The 26279-nt window shown below is 35.0% G+C and overlaps 1 protein-coding gene across 5 annotated transcripts in view; it reads left to right on the top strand.

Annotated features, from left to right (window-relative positions):
• XRCC4 (X-ray repair cross complementing 4) overlaps positions 1 to 26279 on the top strand; it is a 271809-nt gene that overhangs the window by 147366 nt on the left and 98164 nt on the right. The window contains exon 8 of one of the 5 annotated variants that reach the window (XM_040622122.1): positions 23004 to 23034. The exons of the other annotated variants lie outside the window; for them this stretch is intronic. Coding sequence (XP_040478056.1) covers positions 23004 to 23019 — 16 coding nt within the window. The 3' untranslated portion in view covers positions 23020 to 23034. Of the gene's footprint in view, positions 1 to 23003; positions 23035 to 26279 lie in introns of those variants that run through there. 5 annotated transcript variants of the gene reach the window in all.

Below are 26279 nucleotides of genomic sequence, written 5' to 3'. Positions count from 1 at the left end.
TGCCTTCTGATACATTTCTTTCTATGTTTCTGTTGTCAGTGTTATAGTTTATTAAAACAACAACAACAAAACCTAATAGTAGGGAGGGAAAGAGCCCAGTGTTGATTCATTTATTTATTTATTTATGAGTAAACTTTTTTTTTTTGAGAATATTTTTCAGTTCACAGCAAAATTGAACAGAAAGTACAGAGTTCTTATGTATCCCTGGTCCCCATATGTGTAGACCTCCTCTACTATCAACATCCCCCAACAGAGTGGTACATTTGTTACAATTGATAAACTTACATTGATACACCATTATCATTCAAAGTCCGTAGTTTGCATTAGGGTTCACTTTTGCTGTTATACGTTCTACAGATATGGACATATACATAATGACAAATACACACTATTGTAGTACTGTACAGAGAAGTTCCACTACTCTAAAAATCTTGTGTGCTCCACCGGTTCATCCCTCCCTCCCCATAGTTTTGCCTTTTCCAGAATGTTACATAGTTGGAATCATACAATATGTACCTCTTCAGACTGGCTTCTTTCACTTATAATAATATGCATTCAAGTTTCCTTCATGTCTTTTCATGGCTTGATAGCTGATTTCTTTCTAGCACTGAATAATATTTCATCGTCTGGATATACCAGAGTTTATCCCCTTACCTACTAAAGGAATCCATTTATTTTTCAGTATTACCATGGTACTACGTATTTATAGATCTCTTTTTCTATACTTTATTTGCAAAACTGGACTTATACCATTTATGATGTAGCCTGCTGTTTTTAAATTTAACTATACATTGTAAACATTTTCCACTTTAGTAAATACATTGCTTCCATGTCATTTTATAGTTATAATACACCATTGTATAAATGAACCATAATTTCTTTAACCAATTCCCATAATGCACATTTAGGCCTTATCCACTTTTGTATTGTTACAAAGAGTGCTGTATATACTTATACATAAATTTGCACATATGACTGATTATTTTTTTAGAACGAATTCCCAAAAGTGGAGTTACAAGGTCAGAGAGCATATGTACTTGTTAGTCCTTTCTTATGTTTTGCCAGAATTCCTCCAGAAGTCTGTAACAATCTGTGCTCTCACAAGCAGTGTTTGCTTTTTGTTCTGTTGTTTTCCAGTTCATTTTGATCATTGCCAGATCATTTTAATTATTTAATCAATGAATATCCCATTGCTTAATTTTTATATTTAACCATTAGAGAAGTCTAGAGAAGTCTAGAAGTCAATTTTATTGACTGTTGGCATTTTATCTTTTGTTTACTATCCGTCCATAATGCTGGCTGATTTTCAATGGACGTCTTTGTCCCCTATTGTTCTATGAGAGTGTCATATATCTAAAAATGTTACTCTTTCGTTTTCCCAGCTCATCATTTGCCCTTTAATTTTTGTTAGTAACATTTTTTATTTATGTAAGTTATTAGATCAATCCATCAATAATAATGATAATATTTAATATTGATTGAATATTTATGTCCTACATACTGTACTAAGTTTTCATATGCAGCATCTCAATAAACTGTACCCATTTTATAGATCAGGAAATTCACAAATGTTACATCATTGACTTTGAATCTAGGATCATCTTACTCCAAAGCAAATTCTTTTAAGCTACTTTATTATACTGCTCCAAAATAAAATAATAACTAATATATGTTTGATTATTTATTCCAGGTTATGAGTTAAGTACTTCAATTCCATCTTATTTAACTCTCACCACAACTGTGAATTAGGGCTCTACTTATAACCGTATTTATTAAAAGCTAAATAAAGATGAGTTTCAGTGAGATTTAATGGCTTATTCAAAATTTCTGCAGTTACACAGTGGAAATAAAACTGTAAGCTCTGTGAGTGCAGGCATTGGGTTAATAATACCTCCTGCCTACCTTTCAACATGAATATCAGGGTCAGATGAGACCGTGTGTATGAAAATACTATCTAAGTTGGATACTTTAGGAATACGATGCATTGTTATTTTTAAAGCGCTATTATCCCTGGGTTTTCAGCTAAATCTTGGAAGTTTGTTCCTGAGAAGGAAACTGTGTTTATACGATTTTCAAACGTGGACAGTTTCCTTTTCTCATAACTCTTATGAAACTGAGGATTGCCCATAGCTTTCTGTGTTAACTCAGCAAATTTTCCTACTTCATTGAGCAATCAATAATATAATGTTGGAGGAAAATAATACATTTGGAAGACCATGTTTTAAAAACAGTTGATTAATTTGATATACGTATGTATATATGCATTTGTATTCTTTTAGATTTTATATTATTAATCATTTAAAATTTAGTTTCCAACTTACTGAAGTACTTACACATTTTTTGTTACAGTTCAGTCATTTCTATCTTCCATTTTAAAATATGGTGGTTGGCCATCTTACTTTTTCTGAAAGGATCTGCTTTCATGTTTATAACTTAATTCTTAAAAATTCCTAACAACTTATTGCTATTTTTCTAGTATAAACATCAGTGTATTTGAAATTTGTCTGTGTGTGTGTGTGTGTGTGTATGTTTAATTTTTCTGAAGAATATAATTTACCAGATTCAAATTTCTAATTCTTAAAGATTTTTGGTGACTGAACTTTAAAAGTTCTTTAGTGTCAAATTAGAGACATAAAATGAATGTGCAATCGCTACATATTTACTTTGGTCATTGTGAGCAAACCTCATTTTTTTATACAACTTTAATTTTATCATAATGTTTATCTTAGTTGCAAAAGTAAACACAGTGGTGGTTTTAAAGCAAGATAGGTTTTTATTAGCTTCACTCTGTGTTTACCTAACTGTTAGGCTGCGGCTCTCACTTTCCTTGCTGCATGTTTTGATTAATGGCCCCCTGGACTCGTTCCAGAATATCCTGATTATGGTCAGTGCACTTCAAAGATGATTTATTAATTGTGTTTGCAGCTCAAAATAATTAAGTAAAGATTGATCATAGGTATTATTATAGGTTTGCCAATAAGATCAGCGTTATATTTTAAGATAAAGTTTCCCTGAATGGATTTTTTTAATTGTACAAAAACGACAAAATATTAATGTTAAAATATACATATATATATTCAGTATTAGCCATGGCTTTAAGGCCTTTTAATTTAAAACATAATGATCAAATGTATCAGAGATTTGGTCTTATAAGTACATGTATCTTAAGTTCTGTTCTAACGTAATTTCAAAATAATATGTTTCAGTGGAGATTACATAGATGTTTAAATAAAGTATCTCCTTGTTTATAACTCACCCTGGGAACAACCTTTCCTACAGTTCCCTCAGGCTGTTGCATGCGTTTGGATTTCAAATTACCGACAGACTTGAATTTCTGTTTAAAATCATCTTTACTAGAAAGCTGTTATAATCTCCTGTGTTTTAGGTAAAGGGAATTTATCATATATTTCACATATATTATATTCCTATTTGAATGACTTTTTTTAAACATCAAATTTCTCTAAATTTGGCATGATCATAGTTATTGTTTCAGGCATTTTAAGTGCACTATCAAAGAATAATGTGTAAATATTCATTATACTGGTCAGAGGAGTTATTAATCAAAAGAAATGACTCCCTGCTCATAATTTATAGCTCAATATTGAAAGAAAAATAGGTACATTTATTTTTCAATTATTTGGTATACTATATTCAAATTACACATTTTAACAGCGAAATTCTATAACTTAAGTCATCATTTGGTTTGTATTAAAACATCGTGAAATGAAATAAAATGTTTCACAATGGGACCAAAGGTTGTTTCATGCTCTAAGCTTATGTGAAACTACAAACTAGTTACGTCAAAACAAGAAGATATAAACCCCACAAGTAACTAAGATGTTAGCAAATGGAGTAAAAAAATAAAATATGAGAATAAAAAGCAACAAACAAAAACTTAAATAAATTAAAAATATATAGCAATCCATAAGCATTATTCAGTGATTTTTTTTGTTTTTGGTAAATCATTTTTAAAGGACAAAGAGCACAGAAATGCCTTATTTAAACATTATTATTAAAAAATATTTTCAGTAAAATTTGAGGACATATACTTTGTTTAGCTAAAGATCTCATAGTAATTTCATTTTGGAACAATTTCTAAAAATAATTTCTCTAGATCAAACTTATGTGTGTTATTTTTTAAAATACTATTTTTGTGATAAAGGAGGATAAATTATAAGTGTGTTGAATAAAGCAGTGTTATCATTACCAGCATTATTGAGTGCTTTATCCTGCATACACCACTTCTAGAAATTCAGAATAAAGAGATTGATGCAGGCTATGTCTTCAGCAATCTTTGTATATGATATAAAATAAGGAAGATTAATCAGTAGCACACATTTATCTTTTTCTTTTGGCTTCATTCTATTTCCTGACAAACTGTCTTTAATATGTATATGACTAAAATGTGCCAAATTCCATAGTAGGTATAAGAACTATGAAATTTCAGAGGAGGGAGAGTTAGTATTCCATTTGCGACAGTAAAATAAGGAGACATGATAAAATCAGAGAAGACTAACTAGAAGTTGTTACTCAATTTGGCTTTGTAGAGGAATGGATGTTTCTAGACACATAAACTGAAGAAGGATAATGCAGAGACTAATGTTGAACCCAGCCTCCTGACGCCCCTTCTTTTTTTTAGTAATAGAATCACCTTCCAACACTCTGTGCATCCCCAAGTTTTAACAGATAGTGTGGCTGCCAAACTAGAGGCTACATTTCTCAACTTCACTGGCAGTGAAGTACGGCCATGTGACAAAGTCCTTGGCAATGGGATGTGAATGGAAATAATATGTATAATTTGGGGATCTTGCCCTTAAAATGAGTGGGTATGCATTCCTCCATTTTCCCTTCTCAGTCCATTTCCTACCTCACATGGAAGGAAGACATCTTAGGAGATGGCAGAGAAACAAGAAAGGAAGAATCATAGTCTCTGGATGGTCTCGTGGAGCAGGGCAACATCTCCACTGGGGACTACCCAGCCACCTCTACACTATTGTGGGAGAAAAAAATAAATGTCTAGCTTGAATGAGCCACATGATCCCTTTGTTACAGAAACTTGAGATATCCCCTAACTAAAAAGAAGGGCTTTCCTGTCAGAGGAACGGAATACAATAAGTAAATGCATGGAGGAAGAGTCTGGAACATAGGGGACCATTGACCATATCATGAGGTCCAAAGACATGTTGAATGAAGCTGGTAAAGTAGATGGATCTCAGATCACAAAGCAACTTGAATGCTAAGCTGATTTATTTGGACTTCTTTTATGAATGCAACTAGGAACTGTTAAAGGTTTTGAGCCAAAGAATAACATAATGAACAGTGCTTTAGGAAAATTTCCCTGGAAATCATGTATTTGATGGAGAGAATGTTTACAGATTTGTCAGTGAAGATAGGAGGATATTAGAGTGGTCCAGGAAGAGTTAGTCTGAAGAAGGATAGTGATTGTTAAGTGTGAGTGTGATGGGGAAGGCAAGGAAGAGATGAATTGAGAAACAGTTAAGATTGCTGTCTTCTTATTGCCAAAGACCTTGGAAGCCTTATCAGTATTGAAAGCTCTTTGTTAAACACGGTCTTTATCAAAGTAAGTCATCTGTCTTTAGAAATCAACCTACCACAAAAGTTAGATAAACAGAACTTGGTGGTCATGGGCATTGACTTCTGAAAAGACGGGGCAAGTTTCCTTTCCAGTATATATTCAAGTATATAGGTATATAGTGCATTAATATTGTATTATTTTACTTCTTTTCACTTAATTTTTTAAACTTTATTTAGCATGTAGGTGAGTATGTTAATCAGTAAGCTATCTTCAAATCATACTTTAAGAAAGGTTGTCACTCTGGAAGGTGCTACAGCCTCTGAAAACCTTTCTTGAAGAAGGGGTTCTTGTTAGCTCCAATCACAGGAAATATTCCTTTTGTACATGTGTAGTGTATTTTCATTTCAATCTGAAGTTATGGGTTTCTCTTGTTAGAGATAATGTGATATTCTTATGAACTACAGAAAAAAAAAAAACAACTTTTTGCCTTACAACCTATTATGGATTTAGTGCTAATTTTATGTAGTGTTTTGCCTGGGGCCTAGATATATGACTTTCTAGAAATTTCCAGACTATAGGGGTTATAGGTGTTACATTCATGAGTGAATTTGACAAACTAATGAAGTTAAGAGATAATGTTATAAAACTGAACTGGCCTATATATCCGTATTTCAAGGAAACCATGAAAATAATAATTATTTATTGAAGTTTATTTTTTGATTAAGCAATAAACGGTGCCATATAAGGCATAAAAACTGGGAAAGAGAACATTTCATTTGTTCTTAACTGTTATACTTTCAAGTAAGAAAAGTGAATATCTCAATATTCTTACTGAATAATAATACCATGTATTTTTATTTTGTCCACTTGTTTCAGGTAATTATTATATTAGTATTAGAATGGAATTTATTGATTATCTAATAAAAATATGCAGCCACATAAACTTCACATTAACGTTTTGTGGGACAAAAGGCTTACAGTGTAAATGGAAGGAAGCCCATTTCATCTGGTAATGTCCATCCATTGGCCCTAGATGTGCCTTTTGTATCATATCAAATAAATCTACATTAAAGTCACTCGTATAGTGTGGAGTCATGTTATAAGTGCATACAACTTACGAGTATTCCACATATACTCTCCATCCTCTTCTTTGACCGTAAGGAGGGTCTGAGGAGAAAGATAGGAAAAAGAACAATTTAAATAGTTCTGGACATTGTTTTCAGACATATGTCTGGGAGTGATGATCAAGTGGGAAACGTATCTCCTTTCCCCGGTCTGAGTTTCTATTATCCTTCCATAACTTGAACAGCACATTTAAAAAGAAACCTTTTTCATATAACATAGCCATTAAAACAAGGGCAACTACTCTATACTTTCTACCACCGCATGGGAAACAAATAGCCATTTATCGAAATAGGTGGAAAATTTTGTAGTGCTGGGCTGATTGAAGTTGGTATATCATCCTGGAGTAACAGTTTCCTAAGGATTTTTCAGGATGCTGTGATTTTCACATTTAAGTCCTACAGTTAGAACCCAACCCCTAAATAAAATAGAACCCCATTTAATATGGAAGCCTTTGCATCCTTTAAGTTTTTTCTTCTGTGAACTAAAGTGCCTAAATGTATCAACATTCCCCAAGTATAACATGCTTTTCATGTGGTTAGTCTCTTGGTTGGAGTTGCCTTTCGCTGAATGCATATAGTTTGCTAGTGTTCCATTGAAGTCGTGTTCCCAGAGCCTGCTTGTATCTCAGATGTGGAGTGATCTGTACAGAGAATAATGGGACACCATACTTCTGTTAATGTGGGATGTTCCCCAGCTGTTAGAGTTTTCATTCCTGAGACATCACTAATTTTTTAAAAAATCTTTAAAAAGATAAGTACAGGGACACCTGGGTGGCTCATTCAGTTAAGCGTCTGTCTTCAGCCTGGGTCATGATCCCAGGGTCCTGGGATTGAGCCCCATGTCAGGCTCCCTGCTCAGCGGGGAGAGTGCTTCTCCCTCTCCTCCCTGCTCCTATTCTCTCACTCTCACTATCTCTGTCTCTCTCTCTCTCTACAATAAATAAATAAAAATAAATTACAAAATGATAATAATAAAAAAGATAAGTACAATAAGGTCCTGAATTTCTCAAACCACAGTCAAGCCCATCACCCATGTGTGATTTGGGTCAAGTTACTTATCCACTCTGAGCCTCAATATTCTAACTTCTAAAATAGGAATAGTAATACCCACCTCATTAAAATTAATGAGATGATAAATAAAATGTGCCAAGCACATGATAAATGCTCAGTATTAGTTACTACTACAGCTCTTGTTCATTTTATTTTTCCCTTCCAGTGTCCAGTTAATTTTAAATGCAGATTGTCTTCCAAGTCAATTACTTGTGGTAAAAATTATATTATCAAAGCATGTATATTTTATTATGTTTAATAACTTACAATCAAATAATATTCATCTTCTGAAATTCCTGTGCCTTTGGCTTGAGAAAGTAAGTGAGTAGTACAGTTTTCAGACAAGGTATGGACTAAAAAGAAGCAGGTTTGCAGAGCAGAAAATTGAGAAGTTTTGTTTTGGCTAGGTTATATTTAAAATACTTAACAGACATCAAAGCAGATATATCAAGATATATGAGTCTGGAGTTCCTGGGAGAAGTGAGGTCTAGAGATAAAGATTTGAGAGTTCTAAACGTTTGGGATGTGTGGTTATGATTTTGAAGTGAGAACAGTCAGCAGCGGTGGGTGTTTCTCTTCAACAAAGCTTGAGTAGTTCCTAATGTGGAGCTTTAAACAACAAATACAGTAACGGTAAAGAAGATACTGTTGTAGTGCTAGAGTTCCATGCTTTTTGTTCTTTAATAGATTATAACAGCTGTAAGAAAATGAGGTCGATTCATTTCTAATTATCTATCTTATGGATTATACATGAATTTAATAGCTAGGTGATTCCTTTCTGGGCTCGTAACTCATCTGAACAATTTTATTTTCTGTTCCTGACAACTTTTGTATTAGATCAATTGGGTTTTAAATTATATATAGTATTGGGGGGAAAGTTCCAAAGCACACTTTAAATGAAACTGTTCTCTTCCTGTATAATCATTGAATCAAAAAAATTTGTTGGGAGCCTTTTAAGTCATAGATTACAACTTTATAGTTCAGGCAAGTAGAAAAAAAAAACAGATACATGAAACCATAATAGAGCAATTATTTGGGTGACTGTGATAGTCATTAGTTCTGTTCACCAAATATTTCCAGCTCTCTGCCTTCTGGGCACATGGTAAAATTGCACTTCAATAACTGTAGTTGAGTGAGACCATAAGACTAGCTCTTACCAGCAAGTTTTGATTAAAAATGTCATGTGCAATTTCCGAGCAGAGAACTTTCTTTCCTTCTGCCATAGTGATTGGCAGTGTTGGTAGCTGCCCTGTCATCCTAGGTCTTGGAATGAAGACAGCACAGAGTGGAGCCCCCAGGCCACTTCTGAAGGATGTATGAAAAATGTTGAATGAGACATAAATGCATGAATGAGAAATTAAAGCTTTGCTGTTTTTAAGTCAATGAGATGTTGGGGTACTTGCTACTACAATATAGGTTAGGTTTAACCTAAGTAATGGAACACAGAGACTGTCCAAATATAGCATGTTCTTAGCACCATCACAGTGCTGTTTAAAAAATAAGGAACCACAGACAACATTGGTTGAAAGTTCGGTACCAATGCCATGAAGTGAATATCTACACCTTTACTGTAAACAGAGGGTCAGAATAAACCACTGCTTAGCTATGTTTTTACAAAGTTAAAAATAGAGGACATATTTCCAAATGTTACAATTGGGAAGCTTCATTTTCTCCTAATACCAGTATAATTGTATAATATAGAAACTTTAGGGAAACTATAAATTCTTCAGTGATTTTGCAAACAAATTAATATCTTTTGTAATAAAGAAAAAATAGCATTTTCAGGTTTTCTTCAAGCAGGTAGGAGGAGTCGATTTTATTATTCACAGAGCTATTTAACAAATGGTCTTTTATAAGCTCATCTTGTGCCAGTCAGACAAATGGAGTCCAGCTCCCACTTAGAAGGTTAAGAGAGAAAACACTCGGAGATTTGACATCACTTCACCCCACCTAATGACTTCACTTTCCGTTTGACTTGCTTTTTGTTATTTATTGAACTGAAAAATGTACTATCCAAATTAAAGCTGTAGTCTTTGCTTCCACCAAGTATGCTGAGATTAACCACAATGCAGATGATCCAAAAACTCTTAAATTGAGTTCAAGTTTTAGTCATAGAATTTTTAAGGTGGAAGTAGAGTAAGTGGGTCCTTTGTGTTCCTTTACCAAATAATTAATGATATCTTTATCCATTGTTTAGTTGTAAACTGGCATAGAATGTTAGCCAAATGAAGCATGGTAGGAATTCATGGTCAGTGTCTATGCCCAGTGTCTGTCTCCTCATGATTTCTCTATATATTATCTTCCCTGGAGTTTATTTTAGTGTACTGTTTGCTTACACTACACGAATAGCATCTAAGGAAGAAATTCTGGTGTTTCAAGCTATTGTTTGCAAAGCATCTCCCCTATACCTTATTAATGCCAAAATAAATAGTATTCCACTTAAAAAGATAACTTTCAGTACTGGTAAAGGTATAGCAATATCAAGTAAGGAGATGGGAGACCTGGGTCCAAGTTTCAACTGTGTCATTTACCAAACTGTATGCTTTGTTTAACATCTTTCAAATCTGTCCTTTCTATGTCCCTGTCACTGCCTTGGTTTAAGACCTTGTTACATAACTCCCTTCCAGACTTCACACAGCTGCCAGAGTGACCCTTCTAAGATGTTAATCACTTCAAGTCTTTTAATGAGTCCCTACAGTTTTCAGGATACAGTCCAAACCCCTCAGCGTAGTACACAGAGCTTTTCATGAGCTGCCCCTTGCCTAACTCTGGCCCTGAGGTTGTAAACTGGCAGCCTGTTAGCAGAATTCAGCTCATATATGTGTTTGGTCTGGTTTGCACCATGTTTTCTTAAAAATTTGGTATGAATGTTAGTTTAAAAATTGAGGGATTTCTGGCTTCTCTTGAAATTAGAAGATTATCCCCTCATGTGTTGGCAGTTGACTATTCTGACTATTCTCTTTAGAGAGGACATTCACTCTTTAATTTACCACAGTCCTCACCTATTGACATTTCACCCCTTTGTGTAACTTGCGGGCATTTGAGTTTACATCTCCGTCTGGCCTCTGCTCCAGCCAGTCTTTAATGTTCATTCTTTATAGCATTGAATTATATACCAAGTTCTTTCAAAGTTTTATGCTTACTCTTGCCTGGAGTTTCCTCCTGTTCTTCTGTTTCTTTATCTCACTGACCCGTTCACTTCCTTCAAAGTATAGTATAGTTAGTGCCCTCTTCGGAAAACTCACCCAACCCATCCTTTTGATGTACCTGCACCGCCTTATTCTATCTATCACATGTATAGTATTTGTTGATTTGTCTGTCTGTATCCCTCATGAGGTAGTAAAGTCCTTGGGAGCATAGACAGTGTCTAATTTGTTTTTATGTCACAGTTTGTGCTCAGAGGAGCCACTGTCAACCTCAGTGTCATCATTTGTAAATGATGAGCACGTGATCATAAAGGAGATCATATGACCTTCAGGGGTTCTGCTCTTTCTTGTTCGTTTTTGGGAATCTGGGGTCAGAGGCTGCTTTGAACAGATTTTAACCAGAGCTCAAATACATACTAAACAAGACTCAAGGGAATTAAGGCATGTGGTGTCCTAAAGAGCTAAGTAAGAAAAGTATTCCCCTCCAAAAGGACCACATGCTTTGGTTAGTCATTCCGACATAGAAGCTGACTGTGTAACAGATCATTATCTAAAGGCAGCCAAAGGCTAATCCATTAGGCATTTGATGACATTTAACAGAAAGGAATCATTGTTGCTTCAAAGAGGGCATCTATTTAACCTTAACAGCAACTTATTTAGCATAATGAGGAAGAGAAAGGGAAGATGAGGAAATAGGTTAGACAGAATTAAATCTGGCTCAAATGCTACAATTGGGATTAGTTGCCATGAAGAAAAGCAGAATAGAAGATGCGTACCTCCTGCCAGTGGCAAGTGGTTTGGGAAGAGATGATGATCAAAGTCAGTTCTCATGACAATGAATGCCTTAAAACTATTTGACCCAGAAATTCTGTCTCCAGGAATTTATCCAAAAAATAAGTTAATAAATAAAAACCATGAATGTACATAGTGATCTGAATGTTATCTATAATAACAACAACAATAAAAAAGGAGACAATTTAAATGTCCGGTGTTAGAAAATTGTTTAAGTCAGTGGTTTTACTTTTTTTTTTTTTTTAAGATTTTATTTATTTGAGAGAGAGAGAGAGAGAGAGAGAGAGAATGCCCATGAGCCAGGGGAGGGGTAGAGAAAAAGACTCCCTGCTGAGCAGGGAGCCTGACTTGGAACTAGATCCCAGGACTCTGGGATCATGACTTGAGCTGAAGGCAGACACTTAACTGACTGAGCCACCCAGGGGCCCTAAGTGAATGGTGTTAAAGCATTACTTCTTAGAGTATAGGGTTCCGTAGGACTGTGTTGATAACCATCTCAGGAAGACCTGGCCTTTCATTACCACTTCAACTAGAGTAGTTTCACTTTTATTTGTTGTATATATTAAGGTTACATGTGAAACTTTCTTACAAAAATTCTCATAAAAGTAAAAATTTGAAAACCACTGGATTCAATAAATTATAGTAATTCATGCACAATAGATAAGGAAATGTCTAGTAACACTTCAGGTTATTTTTGGGCAGTGACTAGTTCATTTTTGTTTTTGTTTTTGTTTTCCTTACTTGGATTTGTCTCTATTTTCCACATTGTCTACAGATAACATATAATTATTTCTGTAACCAAACAAAAAATGGTTCTTGAAAAAAAAATTAGTTGACAGCAATAAATAGTCCACAAGCCACTGAAGAGTTCCCAACTTACCATTTTTGGCATTCAAATCATAGGTTTTGTAAACCTGCTACTGTTTGGGATTTTTTTCCACGAAATATCACAGGCTGTTGAGAACAATGAAGATACAGCCCAGCCCCCTCATTTTATATTTGAAGAAACTACGATTCAAAATATTTTGGTATACAGAAGCTAGAGCTGGGAGCCTATGATCTTCTGATGCCATGTGCTTTTTCTGCTATCTACACAATTTATAAATAATCATAATTTTCATTTCTCTCATTTATGTCTACCTTGTTGGAGCATTTACCATTGTGTTATTTCTTGCTTTTCTTCCTATGAGTGAAAACTAATTTTTTTTGAAGTGCCAGTGGTCAAAACTTTTCTATTTGGAAAAATTGGCACAAACTAGGATATTAAAATGTCCTAAAACTGTCATATGACTCATTGTTCTGATTTATACAATTAGAGTTTCCTGATCTGCTTTATTCCTCTAATTCATTAAATGTGTATGTTCACTCAGATTTATAATTTGGTGTTGGACTGGATTGACCTCAAATAATTCTCAGAGTTTGCCTTCACTTTTGGCATCTAAAAGGTAGACATTAGATACATGTTCCGTCTGCCCCACCTTCCTCCTCAGACATGAATATACTTGGGAAACACTCTGTTTTATTTGTATTTTAGGATCTTAACTCATCTCTGAGTTATCTTGCTATGAGTACACTGACCCCCTACCCCAACTGTAATGGCTTTGTGTAATTTTTTTTTCATGTATGTATATATGTCAGTACTTTCCCATGGTTCTTTTTTGTTTTAATGCTGAGACATGAAAATTGGGTAGCCAGTTGAACTCAGAGACTCTGGACAAACAGTGTGAGGTAATGTGTTTCAAATAAAGGAAAATGGGAAGTTTCAGAAACATCAGTCAATCCCCCAAACCTCTTGCCAACCTCCAGCGAAACAAAACAAAACAAAACGATTATTCATAATGAAAAGCAATCAGAACAAATACATATAGGTCCTATTTAAGGTGATATTTGTTACTGATGATACTATTTATGAACAATCCTAGAAATGAGAGGCTTTCCAGAACATTCTTTTTTAACCATTTCCCCCAGGTATCCTGACGTCTTAATTAAAATGCCAACCTTTCAGGCTTGTATCATATAAAGAATATTTCTCTTTAAAGAATTGCAGCTTAAAACTCAAGTCATTTATACAGTTGTTTTTTTACTAAAATAATTCCTTTGAAGATCACATGTAGGAGATTTGGGGTAAATTTTAAAATATTTTTAAATGCCTTGGTTTCATAAAGTCTTTTCTGATTTAGTCATTCTAATTGTTTTAATGCATTAGAGCTGCTGTCATTTACTCTGAGAATCAAGCACAGAAAGTTCATGGATATAAAAGTGAAATAAGGTTTGTAAACAATCAATTTAATAACATGGACTTACATGCAAATATATTTTCTCAGGATTAAACCTTTGGTATCATATATCGAAGTATTTCCAATGAAATGTTCAAAGCTAGGAATGACTGTGCCACTAGCTAAAAATTTTAATCTGAAATATTCTTATGACACTGCTATAGTAAAATTTAGGTAAAATATCTGTAGTATATACTTCGAGAATAGTAGTACTACCTCACTTTATTTTCCAGATACTATTTAAAAAATAATATTTTATTTATATACAACACCATACAACTTTTGAAGCATACACACACGCATATCACTTCATGTAGTTTTTATGCAAACCCTGTGAGAAAGGAACATTTCCATCAAAATTGAGGATAGTGAGGTAAGTAACATATCCAAAATTTCATGGCTATGCACAGGCCTAGCACCTCTTGCATTATTTTATTTCCTAGTACCTCCCAGCATTACTTCTATGCTCTATAAATGATTACATGTACCCTAGAATTTCTTACAGCTTAACGAAAGCAAGTTGCAAAATTGTACATATATTCTAATGTCAGTTATTTAAAAAACAGGTCAGAAAATAGCAGATGTTTTCTTCTGATACAAGAAGGCTCTGAAAGTTACCTAGAAACTGTTAACACTAGCTGCCTCTCATGTGGGTGAGGGGTAGAATTGGTGGTACAGTGTGGGCAGTGTAAGTGTCTCAAAGATCTCAGCCTTATCTGAAGTATAGTCTAAATATGTTCATGTATGACTTGTGGAATTAAAAATAATTTTTAAAAAGTTTCAAGAATGGGGACTTCTGGGTGGCTCAGTCAGTTAAGCGTCTGCCTTCGGCTCAGGTCATGATCCTGGGGTCCTGGGATCGAGTTCTGCTTTGGGCTCCTTGCTCAGCCAGAAGCCTGCTTCTCCCTCTCCTTCTGCTGCTCCCCCTGCTTGTGCTCTCTCTCTCTCTGTCTGACAAATAAAATCTTGAAAAAAAAAAAAAGTTTAAAGAATGTACAGTTGGATTCTGGGAGTTATTGGACTATACCAAGAAGGAGAAGGGATGGAAAGAGAGGTAAGTGGGTGGGGCGGGGGTCTCTGTTGTTTTGTGAATAAAAACAGGTCATTACATTATCTAATATTTTCCATAGCTTGTTTTGACCTATTGGTTGACAGAAACAAAGGAATTTAACATCAGCATCTTTTCAGAATCATTCTGATTTGTTCATGGTTTTAGGAAGTACTTAGCAATCAAAGAGGAATTGGCTGTGATGCTATATTGTGCAACAAATAAATATCAGTTGAAGAGGGGGTTGTTTGTTTCATCACAATAGCCTTGGTAAATTAAAAGTAATAGATTTAGTTGAAAACTAAACAAGAACATGAGTATGTTCTTGTAATTCTGTGCTGTATAATTCTTTTTTTCTTTTTCTTTTTTTCTTTCTTTCTTTTTTTTTGGTCCTGTTGGTAATTCCTTTGGGCTTTTTCAGAGGGGCGGAGGCAGGGACTGATTACCTCCGCTTTCACTCCACCCTCCTGGAATGTAACATCTGATTTACAAAAACTAAAAAACATGACTTTTCACAGGAGCTTGTTATTCCTTTTTTGTTTGAATCAGAAGTGGGATTAGTCTAAGATACCCCTGCCCTTGGCATGTGTTCCTTTAGAAAAGCCAGACAATCCAGCCCTTAATTCCTGGTCAGTAAGATAATATCCATTGCTGGGTGAGGTTCTAGAGACGGAATAATTTGGCACAACACATCTCTGACTGAAATCTGAATGTGACTCTTGGGACCAGTGGACTGTGAATTGGTCTGTCTGTGTGACTTTCAGTTTCCTTTCTCATCAGATCAACTTTATGACCGAAATGTCTGAAGAACTCCCTGTTACAATTCTTCTCCGTCCTTTCTGACCCAAGCATTTGCTGTCTGACAGCTTGTCACCTTTATTCTCTGCCCAAAGCAACCAGCAGTGGTCCTCACCCTCACTTAGTGGCTTTCAGAAGTGATTCTTGAAGATGTACTTTTTATGATACAGGGAATCGTCTACATTTGTGGTAACAAGAACGATGACAGCAGTAATAACAGCGACCACCATTTATTTAGCATCTGCTACATTTCACCATTGCACTACGTAAATTCTCTCTACTCTTCGCTGCAGTCTTTACCCTTTCCTCTCTCTACTCTTTATTACAGTCTTGCAAGGTAGGTTTTATTATTCCCATTTGACACATGACACATGAAGAAACTGAGGTACAGGGAGCTTTCTGAAAAGATTCATGACAAAGTAGGGAATTAGATCCCTGTCTACGTCATACACTCTGAAAGAAACCTGCCGAATAGCAAATCTCACTCTGCAATGGCCACAAACAGTGAAGGTTCAATGAGCACATATAGCTATCAAAACCAGTTCTGCACAGCATTGCAGTTCCTTGTTCATTTTGAGGTTGACTCTAAGTTAAATAGGAGTTGAATTATTGAAAGATAGTTGCTCTTATTTTTCTTGGCATTTTGCTGTTTCGAAATTCTATTAAATGCTCTTTTTCAGGTATTTATACGAATCTGATGATCTGCTAAAGCTACATAATTGTTCTTAGAAATGGTTCAGAAAAGTTTATCACTGGTTTCTGATCATCAAGAACTAAAACAATGTCTGTATATAGCCGCCGGTTTGGAAAAGTGGAATGAGTTTTATTCAGTCAAAATCATATCTTAGCTAAATAACAGTTAAGAATATAGTCTTTAGAATCATGAGCTGTACTACCTACTAGATATTTTGACCTTAGACAAATTACTTCATATCACTCCACTTCCTTTTCTTCCCCTGTTAAAGGACATAATGAGAGGTCCTGGCTGATAGTGCTTTGGTTGGTTGTTTCATCTTATTTTAGTGATGAATGAGATAACCCACATACAATACACAGCCTAGTGTGTGTCCAGTGGTAATAAATGTTTCTTTTTATTATTAATGTAATTTTTATTTGAAAATAACTACTTTATGGCCACCTAGGTGGCTCAGCTGGTTAAGCATCTGCCTTCAGCTCAGGTCATGATTGAGTCCCCCACATCAGGCCCCCTGCTTGGCAGGAAGCCTGCTTCTCCCTCTCCCTCTGCCTGTGGCTCCCCCTGCATGTGCGCTCTCTCTTTCTTTCTCTCTCTGTCAAATAAAAATAAATAAATACCCAACCAAAAATACTGTTTTAAACTGTAGTTATATAATATAATGACAATACACTTGACACTGTAAAATATATTGATGTAGGTCATAAAACATTGTAAGGTTTGGGTGAAAGGTTTTCATTCTTAGCTAGATTTCAAATGCATACTAATGTGTAGTGTGTATCTTGAAGCTCTTTAAAAGGCTTCCTTAAAAATTTCTTAATTGGTAGTAAAAACAGAAACAAAAGTCAGAATCCATTGTTTCCAACTTTCATCATGTGAAAATGTATTTTTTCATTGCTGCTTAGATCAGATGAGAAAAAGAGGTTATTTAACATCATTATTCTGGTAACATGAACCATCTCTTTGGTCTTGAATGCCAAAGACCTGGGTATTATATCAGTGTCAATAGGAAGCTTAAGGCAGAAAAGAATAAATAGAGAGGTGTGTGTCAGTCAGCGTTCTCCAGAGAAAAGAACCAATAATTGTGTGTACGTGTGTACATACATATACTTACATATATGCATATTCATACACATAAAGTTTATTTTAAGGAATTGGTTGATACAGTTCTGGGTACTGGCAAGTCTGAAGTATGTATAGCAAACAGGCTGGAAACTCAGAATTCATATTGCATTCTTGAGGCAGAATTCTTCTCTGAGAAACTTCAGTTTTTGCTCTGAGGTCTTCCACTAATTTGTTTAAGCCCTACCTATGTTATCAAAGGCACTCTCCTTTACAGAGAGTCAACTCGTTGAAAATAGTGATCCATATCTTCACAGCAACACCTACATTAGTGTTGGTATAACTGGGTACTCTAGCCTAGTCAGTTAACAATAAAACTACAGTCAGGCTAGGAACGGAAAGTACGTGAGAATATTCAGAGAGGGAGGGATATTGAGAGAGGTGTACAATAGAGGGTTGTTAAAGTAATTCAGATAACTGAAGATGACCACCTAAAGTCGTTGAAGACTAGGTGAAAATTGTGGGACAGATACAATATGAAAGAGGTAGAGTTGACCAGATGGACAAATTATGTAATCAGAGGTGAAATCCTGTCATCAATAATCTATTAATCATCTGCATTCTAGTTTGGCCTGTGTAGGATTTTACCAACTTCATTGGTATATGTTATATTACATATCTAGGATTTTTTAGTTATGCTGCCATGGAGTAATTAGGCAGATTTTTGGTGACTCTTCCCCACCCCCATTCTCCTGCCCTCTTTTACCCCACCTTTTCATAGTTCTAGTCAAAATATTCTTAGATAGGAGATTGGAAAAGGAGGACATACATATTGAAAAGATCTGTCAGGAGAATTAGTATTCTGTCTTTTCTTAAGGTTTCAAGGATAATATGGGGAAAAAGAGAAGAATTTTCAGTGCAAAAACATTGACCGAGGCTTAGCCATCTGACAAAGAAATCTGTGTTCGGAAACAATTTACAACACATGATCTTTGGGCAACAACGGAAAGATAGCATGTATCTCTTGCCTCTTCCAAAATTTTCTCATTGAATAGGACACGCAATTTGAATAGGACATGCCTAGGTGTATGTCGTTTGCTTCTTTCTTCAGGTGTTTATATGGTTTGGTGTGCTGTGACCTTCCTGGATATGTTGTAGCTCGGTGTCTGTCATTAATTTTGGAAAATTCTCAGACAGTATTGTTCCAAACATTTCTTCTACTCTGCTTCCTTTTCTTTCTCCTTCTGGTATTCCAAGTACACATGTGTTATACCTTATGAAATTATCTCACAGTTCTTGGATATTTTGTTCAGTTTTTCATTATTTTAGTCCTTTGCATTTCAGTGTAGGTAGTTTCTATTGATCTATTCTCAAGCTCATTGATTTTTTTCAATGGCTTTGTCCAGTTTGTTGATGAGAGCCCATCCAGGGATTGTCCATTTCTGTTATAGTGTTTTTAATTTCTAACATTTCATTTTGATTGTTTCTTGAAGTTTCTGTCTTTCTGCTTACATTACTCATTTGCTCTTGAAAATGGTCTACTTTTGCCATTAGCACCCTTAACTTATTCATCATAATTATTTTAAATTCCTTGTGCAATGATTCCAACATCTATTCCATATTTAAGTCTGGTTCTGACCCTTTCTTTTACTCTTAAGATTATTTTCTCTTGCTCTCTGGCATGCCTTATAATTTTTTGTTGAAAGCTGACATTTTATATTGAGTAATAGAAACTAAAGTGAAAAGGTCATTAATGTGAGGATGTATGTTAATATGACTAGGAGTTGTGCTATATTTAATATTTATTATAGCTCTGGGTGTCAGGAGCTTCAGATTCCCCTGGTGTCTTGGTTTTTGTCTCCCCTCTTATCTTTAGGCTTCTCTGAGTACTTCTTGTCAGATAGAGTCTATCTCTTCCAGCTCTTTCAGTTATAACTCACTGTTTTTTCACCAAAGTCTTAGGGCACCTGGGTGGCTCAGTTGGTTAAGCGTCTGCCTTCTGCTCAGGTCATGATCTTGGGGTACTGGGATTGAGCTGCACATCGGGCTCCTTGCTGGGCGGGGAGCCTGCTGCTTCCTCTCCCTCTGCCTCCCACTCCCCCTCCTTGTGCTCTCTTTCTGTCTCTGTCTGTCAAATAAATAAATAAAATCTTAAAAAAAAAACAAAAACCAAAAAAAAAAAAACGAAAAACAACTCAGTTTTTTAGTGGGGCATGTGTCTTGGGACTGTGACTTTCTTAAGTATTTCTCTGAAGAATTCTCTGATGTTACAGCTTTTTTGTTTTCCTGCCTTGTTAGGTGAGATAAGAAGGGTAGAGGGAGCTGGAGCATGAGAAATATCCTTACCCCACATGCGACTAAGCTCAGGTAGTCTTTTACCCTGGGGAGTGGGCCTTTGTTATGGAAAAGGTCTGGGCAAATTTCGCANNNNCTCCCTCAGAATCTGGAGGGGATCTTTCTTGAATCTTCAGCATGAGAACCTGCTGGGGTTCCTGGAAGTAAAATCCAGGAAAGGGTGGGGATTCCTCAAGACTGTATCCACAGGAGTTTCTCCCTCTCAAGCTATATTCAGTCTCCAGCATTTCATTAAAATTCCCACTTAAGTGTTACTACCAACTTACACTCCAGGAGCCTCAACTCCAGGTAAGTAGATCTTAACTATGGCTCTGAAATTGACCTGTCCTATTAGATTTGGGCTGGTGGTTTGCCCTGCAATTTTCATTATCTGAAAGGTCCAAGAAAATTTGTTAATTTTCAGTTTGTTCAGCTTTTTCTTACAGGGATGGGGTGATGACTTCCAAGCTCTTTACATAGGAGAAGTGAAACTTGACCTCCCTCATATAATAAATTTACTTAATCCATAAACAATGGAGAATTGAAATATTTTTATTTCGACTAAATTCAATTTTTGCAATTGAAGAACTATAAGAATGAACTTATATATATTAAATGGGATTACATATAAAGTGGATACTTTTATTCTATTTAAGAAAATCAAACCTTAAATGTATTTTATTCATTTTGTAAATATTGCACAATTATTTCATTTCAAGTATTGTGATTATACTCTGTACCATGTGATTGTGAGGATTCTCTGGTAAAGATCAATCTTTATTACTTGGAACTTTATAAAGCATATCACTAAGGCTCAAGCTAGCAGTCACTTAACTGAAAACTAATTGGAAAAAATGTCTTTCACTTTATATTTGCACAAAGGGAAAATTTTCATTATTTGTGACGTCTTGTTCAAGATCTCATCTAGTAATTTAGAGAGCTCAGGGATTTAAAGTAGTACAAAGAAGTCTGAGTTCTTCACAATTTTCTTTAAATAAATCAAAGTTTTATTCTTTTGTCAGTATTCAATATTTAGAGATTTTTAAAATGCTACAAAATTACCACCCTCAGGAATGTTGGCAGGTAAAAATGTACTCTTCCTTAGGTATGATAATAAACAATGTGACTTTTAAAAAGGGAAATGTAATACACTCACATAATCATTACTTTATTGGACTTTGTATTTACTTGGTTTAAGTAGATTATGCATTTGTTTTTAAGGTTTTTAAAATCGGAGGGTGAATATGAATAAACTCAGGTAGAAAATAAACATTATTGGTAGCTTTTTACTTCTCCAAACATTTAAGTGTGTTAAACACAAGCACAGAATATAAACTTATGTATCTTTTTTTCTGAAATATGTGAAGATTTTCGAAAACAAAATAAAACAGAAAGATGGGAGGCACTGTGGCGAAATGGCAAGCTGAAAGGACAGTGAGTATAAAGACCCGGGCTCTCTACCTGGTTATGCCACAAATTTGTGTGACTTTGAGTTCATTTACCACCCCTCCACACCTTTTAAAATTTCATTTATAGATGAGAACGCTGGAGGTGCTAGGTAATTAGTAGGAGTCCTTTGAGCTCATACATTATATAATTGTATGTCCTGGTCCACACCAGGTTTCTGATTATGAAATTTATAAAATGTTTTTTAAGATAAATCATTTTCCTATAAAATGTGCCTAAGTTTTCTTCCTGTATTTTATTTTTTTATTCATTTTGTTTTTTGGAAGGATAAAAGAAGAACAGAAAATTTAAATACATTTTCCTAAGTATAATCACAAAGCTGTCCTTGGATAAAAACTTAGTACTGGATTTACATTTAAGCCGGACAGATGGACACTTGGGTAGAATTCTTGGGCCAGCAGAATAGACCGTCTTCCCTCAGACTGTATCTACTCTTGTACTACTTTCTTGTTTGTGATTTATATCTTTGAGTTGTAGCCAGACCTACTCTTTTAAAATTTGTATACACTTGATTGATTAGTTACCAACTTTTTTTTGCCAAATCATCTTAATTTATCAGGTGTTGTCTTCTGTGACAGCTAATATGGAGGCATTATGTGTTAAGAGTTTTGATTTGGGAAAGACAGGAGGAGAAAACAACTGGAAGGGCAAATTTTGATAGATCAAAAGATAAAAGATATGCACATATATAAAATTGTGTATTTATACATACGTATGTATGCTATATATGTTGTGTGTAGGGGGGGTGTAGGGCAAGGTGCAGGACTTGAGGACATCTTGTGAATCAGATATAAAGAAAGGCAAAGCAGTACTATCAAAGTCTGTATAGAAAAATGAATTCCCTAATTTCTCCTTAGAACAGCATCTCAGAGTGTTCCTTGAAATGGTAAGGTGTTTAGCAAATAACAAGTTCTCTAGTCATACGCTTTTAGGAAACTTTGCAGGCTATAACCCTTTCTTGAGATTCACAGTACACGTTTGCATGTTAGCTTTATTGAACCAACATTCCCAAATGTGTCTGAATTTAGAACACCTTTTACTGGAGTGTCTCATGGGATTTTGAAAAAAAAAATGCCCAGATCAGTTTCTGATTACAATTATTACTACTTCTAGTAAGTATCCCCCAAAATAATTGAGATTGACTGAATGTTTTTCTGCTGAAGAATTCAGAGTGTTTCATGGTATTCATTACTGAAAAACTTAAGCTCCAAAATCTAATTTGAAGCAAATCTTTAAATATGCATTTCACTTTCCCACTGTTTGCCTTTTGGTAATAAAATGACATTACTTTATTTCATATAAATGACATTTTGAATAGTACCATATTTTCAAAATTAATGAAATGATTTAATTTTTTTGTAGGTAAAATTAAGTTATAGTTCTGTAAGTTGAACACAGCACTACTTTTATTCTCTTTCTTATAGGCTAGTTAACATTCTAGTGAAGTGAATGCACAGGAATCCGTTCTTTCCTTTTTTGTTTTCTTTCCTAAACTGTCTCTCTGCTTGAAAATTCTTATTCCCTTCTTCTTTCATAGTCTTATCCTTCTAAAATCACTTCTGGAAATCATGAGAACAATCTGTCTTTCCTCTTTGAACTTATAGGCTGTTAAGCACATCAACTAACATTTGATCCATTTTGCCTGGTATTTATGTACACCTTACCTCCATTCGCAGATCGTGTGCAGCTTGAATGCTGAGATAGGACACCTGCGTCTTCTGTATGCCATGGCAATTAACAAGATATTTGGATGTTATTAGGTATGCATGAGGTATTTCCTAAATTAATAAATGAGTGAATGAATAGTTTTTTTACCTCAGATTACCTAAGAAAAAGGTTAGAATATACAAAAATTTGTAAGTATAGAAGCAGTTCTGGTTTTGAGCAGAGTAGGTTGCAAAAGATTCTTTTAAATTAGTACTATAAAACAACCAATATATGGGTATTTTAAAAAGTTGGTTTAAGTTTAAAAACTGTGGATATTAATACCATTATTATCTAACTAAATCTCTTTCCCAAATGTTGAAAGGTATATAACTTTTTCTCCTTTCATCATTTAAGTAAGTATAAACAGTACTTTAAATGCTCTGTGGACTAAAGAATAAAATATGACCAAAAAAGTGAGCAAGACGAACCATTAATAATACCGTCTGTTGGTAGGCAAACAGACACACTTGTGCTCTAACTAATGGTGTGTGTATCTACAAAAGTTTTCAAATACATAGGGGGAACTTAGAAACCTTTTCCTGCCCAAGTAGGATTTTGTGCCAAAGAAATATAATAAAAAGGTAACAGGCAACAGAAACAAAGATCCAGTATTGTTGGATTTCAAAGTTTAAATTTTTGGTGTTTTGAACAAAAATGTAAAGTTATGAAATGGTTCAAAGATGGAGTAATAAAATACCTTTACCAATGAAAATTTATCGTCACTATATCAGACTGTTAAAAAGTCTTGTACCTCAAATGTTCATAACTATCAGTGAAACTTCTGGAGAAGTGGCTAAACAAAAGTGTTTTTAGGAGCTGTGCACATCCAAGTAATACTTGAATCCCTTCAGAGAATATATGTAGCCTAGAAAAACCGTTGGCAGCAAATTCTATGTAGATAGCTTTGTAGGAATTAATTGAGAAGACTTCAGGTTGCTTTATTATTAGATCACAAGCAAAAATAAATAATAATAACAACAATACTAGTATAGTTAGAGTTGAAGGACCATATATCAAAAAGTAAACACACAAAATACAAAACCTGGGTTGAGACCTGAATTTTAGGCATGCATAAATTAGTGACTTATTACTAGTTTCTGTAAATTTACTTAGCTTTAGTGATAATGCTTATCTCCCAGCACTGGTATTTTTTGACCATTTTAGATGTTCTTAAGACTTTTCTTAAGAACAATTTTAAAGATATTTTTATAAAACAAGAGGTTTTATGGGAGCATGATTTGGTGCTGTGATGAAATCCTTGATTCCATTTAGGTAGGTAAATAGAAAAGTCAACAATTAATTCTTCCCTGGAAATCTGTAGCATTATTTCTCAGAGTTTCTTATGTTGAACACTAGTACCACAGGAGATTAATAAATGCTAAATAAAGAAATGAAGAAGGACTTTGTAGAATCTACAAATACAAGAATCAGTTGATTGAATAAAAGGATTTATTTACGTTTCAAATCTTTTCATATCCTAATGTGCATCGTGGACCTTTAAGAGGTACATATAGTGGGTAGCACTTGCAAAGAATTGTTTGGCAATAGAACCACTCTTTCATCAAATGTCATGCAGTAGTATGGGACATACTTTCTAAAACACTGTCCTCTTGTTTCAAAGTGGAAAAAAAAATGATGGGCATGTAGAATAATCGACACTATATTTTTCAGAAAACGTGGTATGTTAAAAAGATGCCATCAGGGGGTGCCTGGGTGGCTCAGTTGGTCAAGTGTCTGCCTTCAGCTCAGGTCATGATCACAGGTTGAGCCCTGCATCGGGCTCCCTGTTCAGCAGGGACCCTGCTTTTCCCTTTCCCTCTGCCTGCTGCTCCGCCTGCTTGTGCGCTCACTCTCTCTCTGTGTCAAACAAATGAATAAAAATTTTTTAAAAAGATGCCATCAGAAATGATACACACCTCTCTGTCATTGTGGAGCTTACATGTTAGGTTAGTACCTTTATAAGAAGTGGTCAAATACAAAAACTAATGGTACACAGTAATATATGCTGAAAGGAAACAAACAAGTAGTTGAAATTGGTAGTCTGGAAGAACTCAAGGCCGGTAATATTTAAGATGCATGTAGACAGAAGGAGCTAGACTTTTAGAAGTGAGGTATTCGTTCCATGAAGAAAGAATGACTTATGCAAAGTCTTTAAGGTGGGAAGAAACTTAGCATGGCTAGGTAGTATCATACCCAGGAAGGAGCACATGCACACATTTGTACAAACACGTGCATACATGTGGTTGTGTGGGGGTGCGTGTAGCTTGGGGATGTAGGCAGAAGCCAGATCATGCAGAGCCTGGAGGCCAAAGTAAGGGAGCTTGGATTTTATTCTGTGTACTCTGGGAAGCTTTTGCAGGGTTTTACACAGTGAATTTTGTTACTTGATTTACACTGTGAGAAGATCACTTTCCCTGGTCTGCGGTAGATTGATTGAAAGTGGGCAACAGTGGAGCTCTGGAAGACCAGTTAGGAGGCTGTTGTAAATTCAGATGAAAGATGCAAGGGATGATGTGTTGTGAAATTTAAGATAGTGTTTGATGCTTTCCAGTGGGAGAAAAGAGAGAAGCAGCAAATAAGGATGACCTTGACCTTTTTTTCCTCCTCTGCTCTGCTTTCCAAATAGCTCAAGTATTTATTTAGCATTGCTTTATGGCAAAGTATAAACTATATGAATTCAAATCTCTCTTGAGTTTGACTTTATTTGGTGTAAGGTTTGGAGGATTTCCAAAATGATTGACAGAGATAATATGTAAAATCCCTTGGAGTCACATCTCCCCTTTGCCTGTTCTATTCATCTTCTTTTGACACTTTAATTTATTTCAGTACACACTTTTGCTTTGAAAGAAACTCATTTGCTTTCACCTTAATTATGATACTCTTGTATAGGACATGCAAATGAAAACTAAACTGGTATTATGAGAAATAAGTCTTTGGGCACCGATAGGCCACCGTGGCATTCTCCACAGTAGCCCTTCTTATTACTGTCATTTATACTAGCGAGTTGTTATTCCTCCTAAATTTAAATTTAAGTCATGCTTCATACCACTTACGGGCTTTGAGTCTATGATAAAGTAAAAAACAAAACTGAGTTATGGAGGAATCTCTTCTTGTAGAAATCTTGTGCTACATAGAAGTATCATGCAGATTAGTTTCAACTTCACTTATTCACATTTAAACTACTTGCACTTCTATATTTGCTAATTTCCATCTAAATGAAAATTACAAAGAAAGTAGAGGGTTTT

The sequence above is a fragment of the Ursus maritimus genome, unplaced genomic scaffold (assembly GCF_017311325.1).
Source record: "Ursus maritimus isolate PB19 unplaced genomic scaffold, ASM1731132v1 scaffold_5, whole genome shotgun sequence".
Taxonomy (NCBI): domain Eukaryota; kingdom Metazoa; phylum Chordata; class Mammalia; order Carnivora; family Ursidae; genus Ursus; species Ursus maritimus.
The sequence above is the reverse complement of the archived record's forward strand: the minus strand, read 5'-3'. Positions and strand labels throughout refer to the sequence as shown.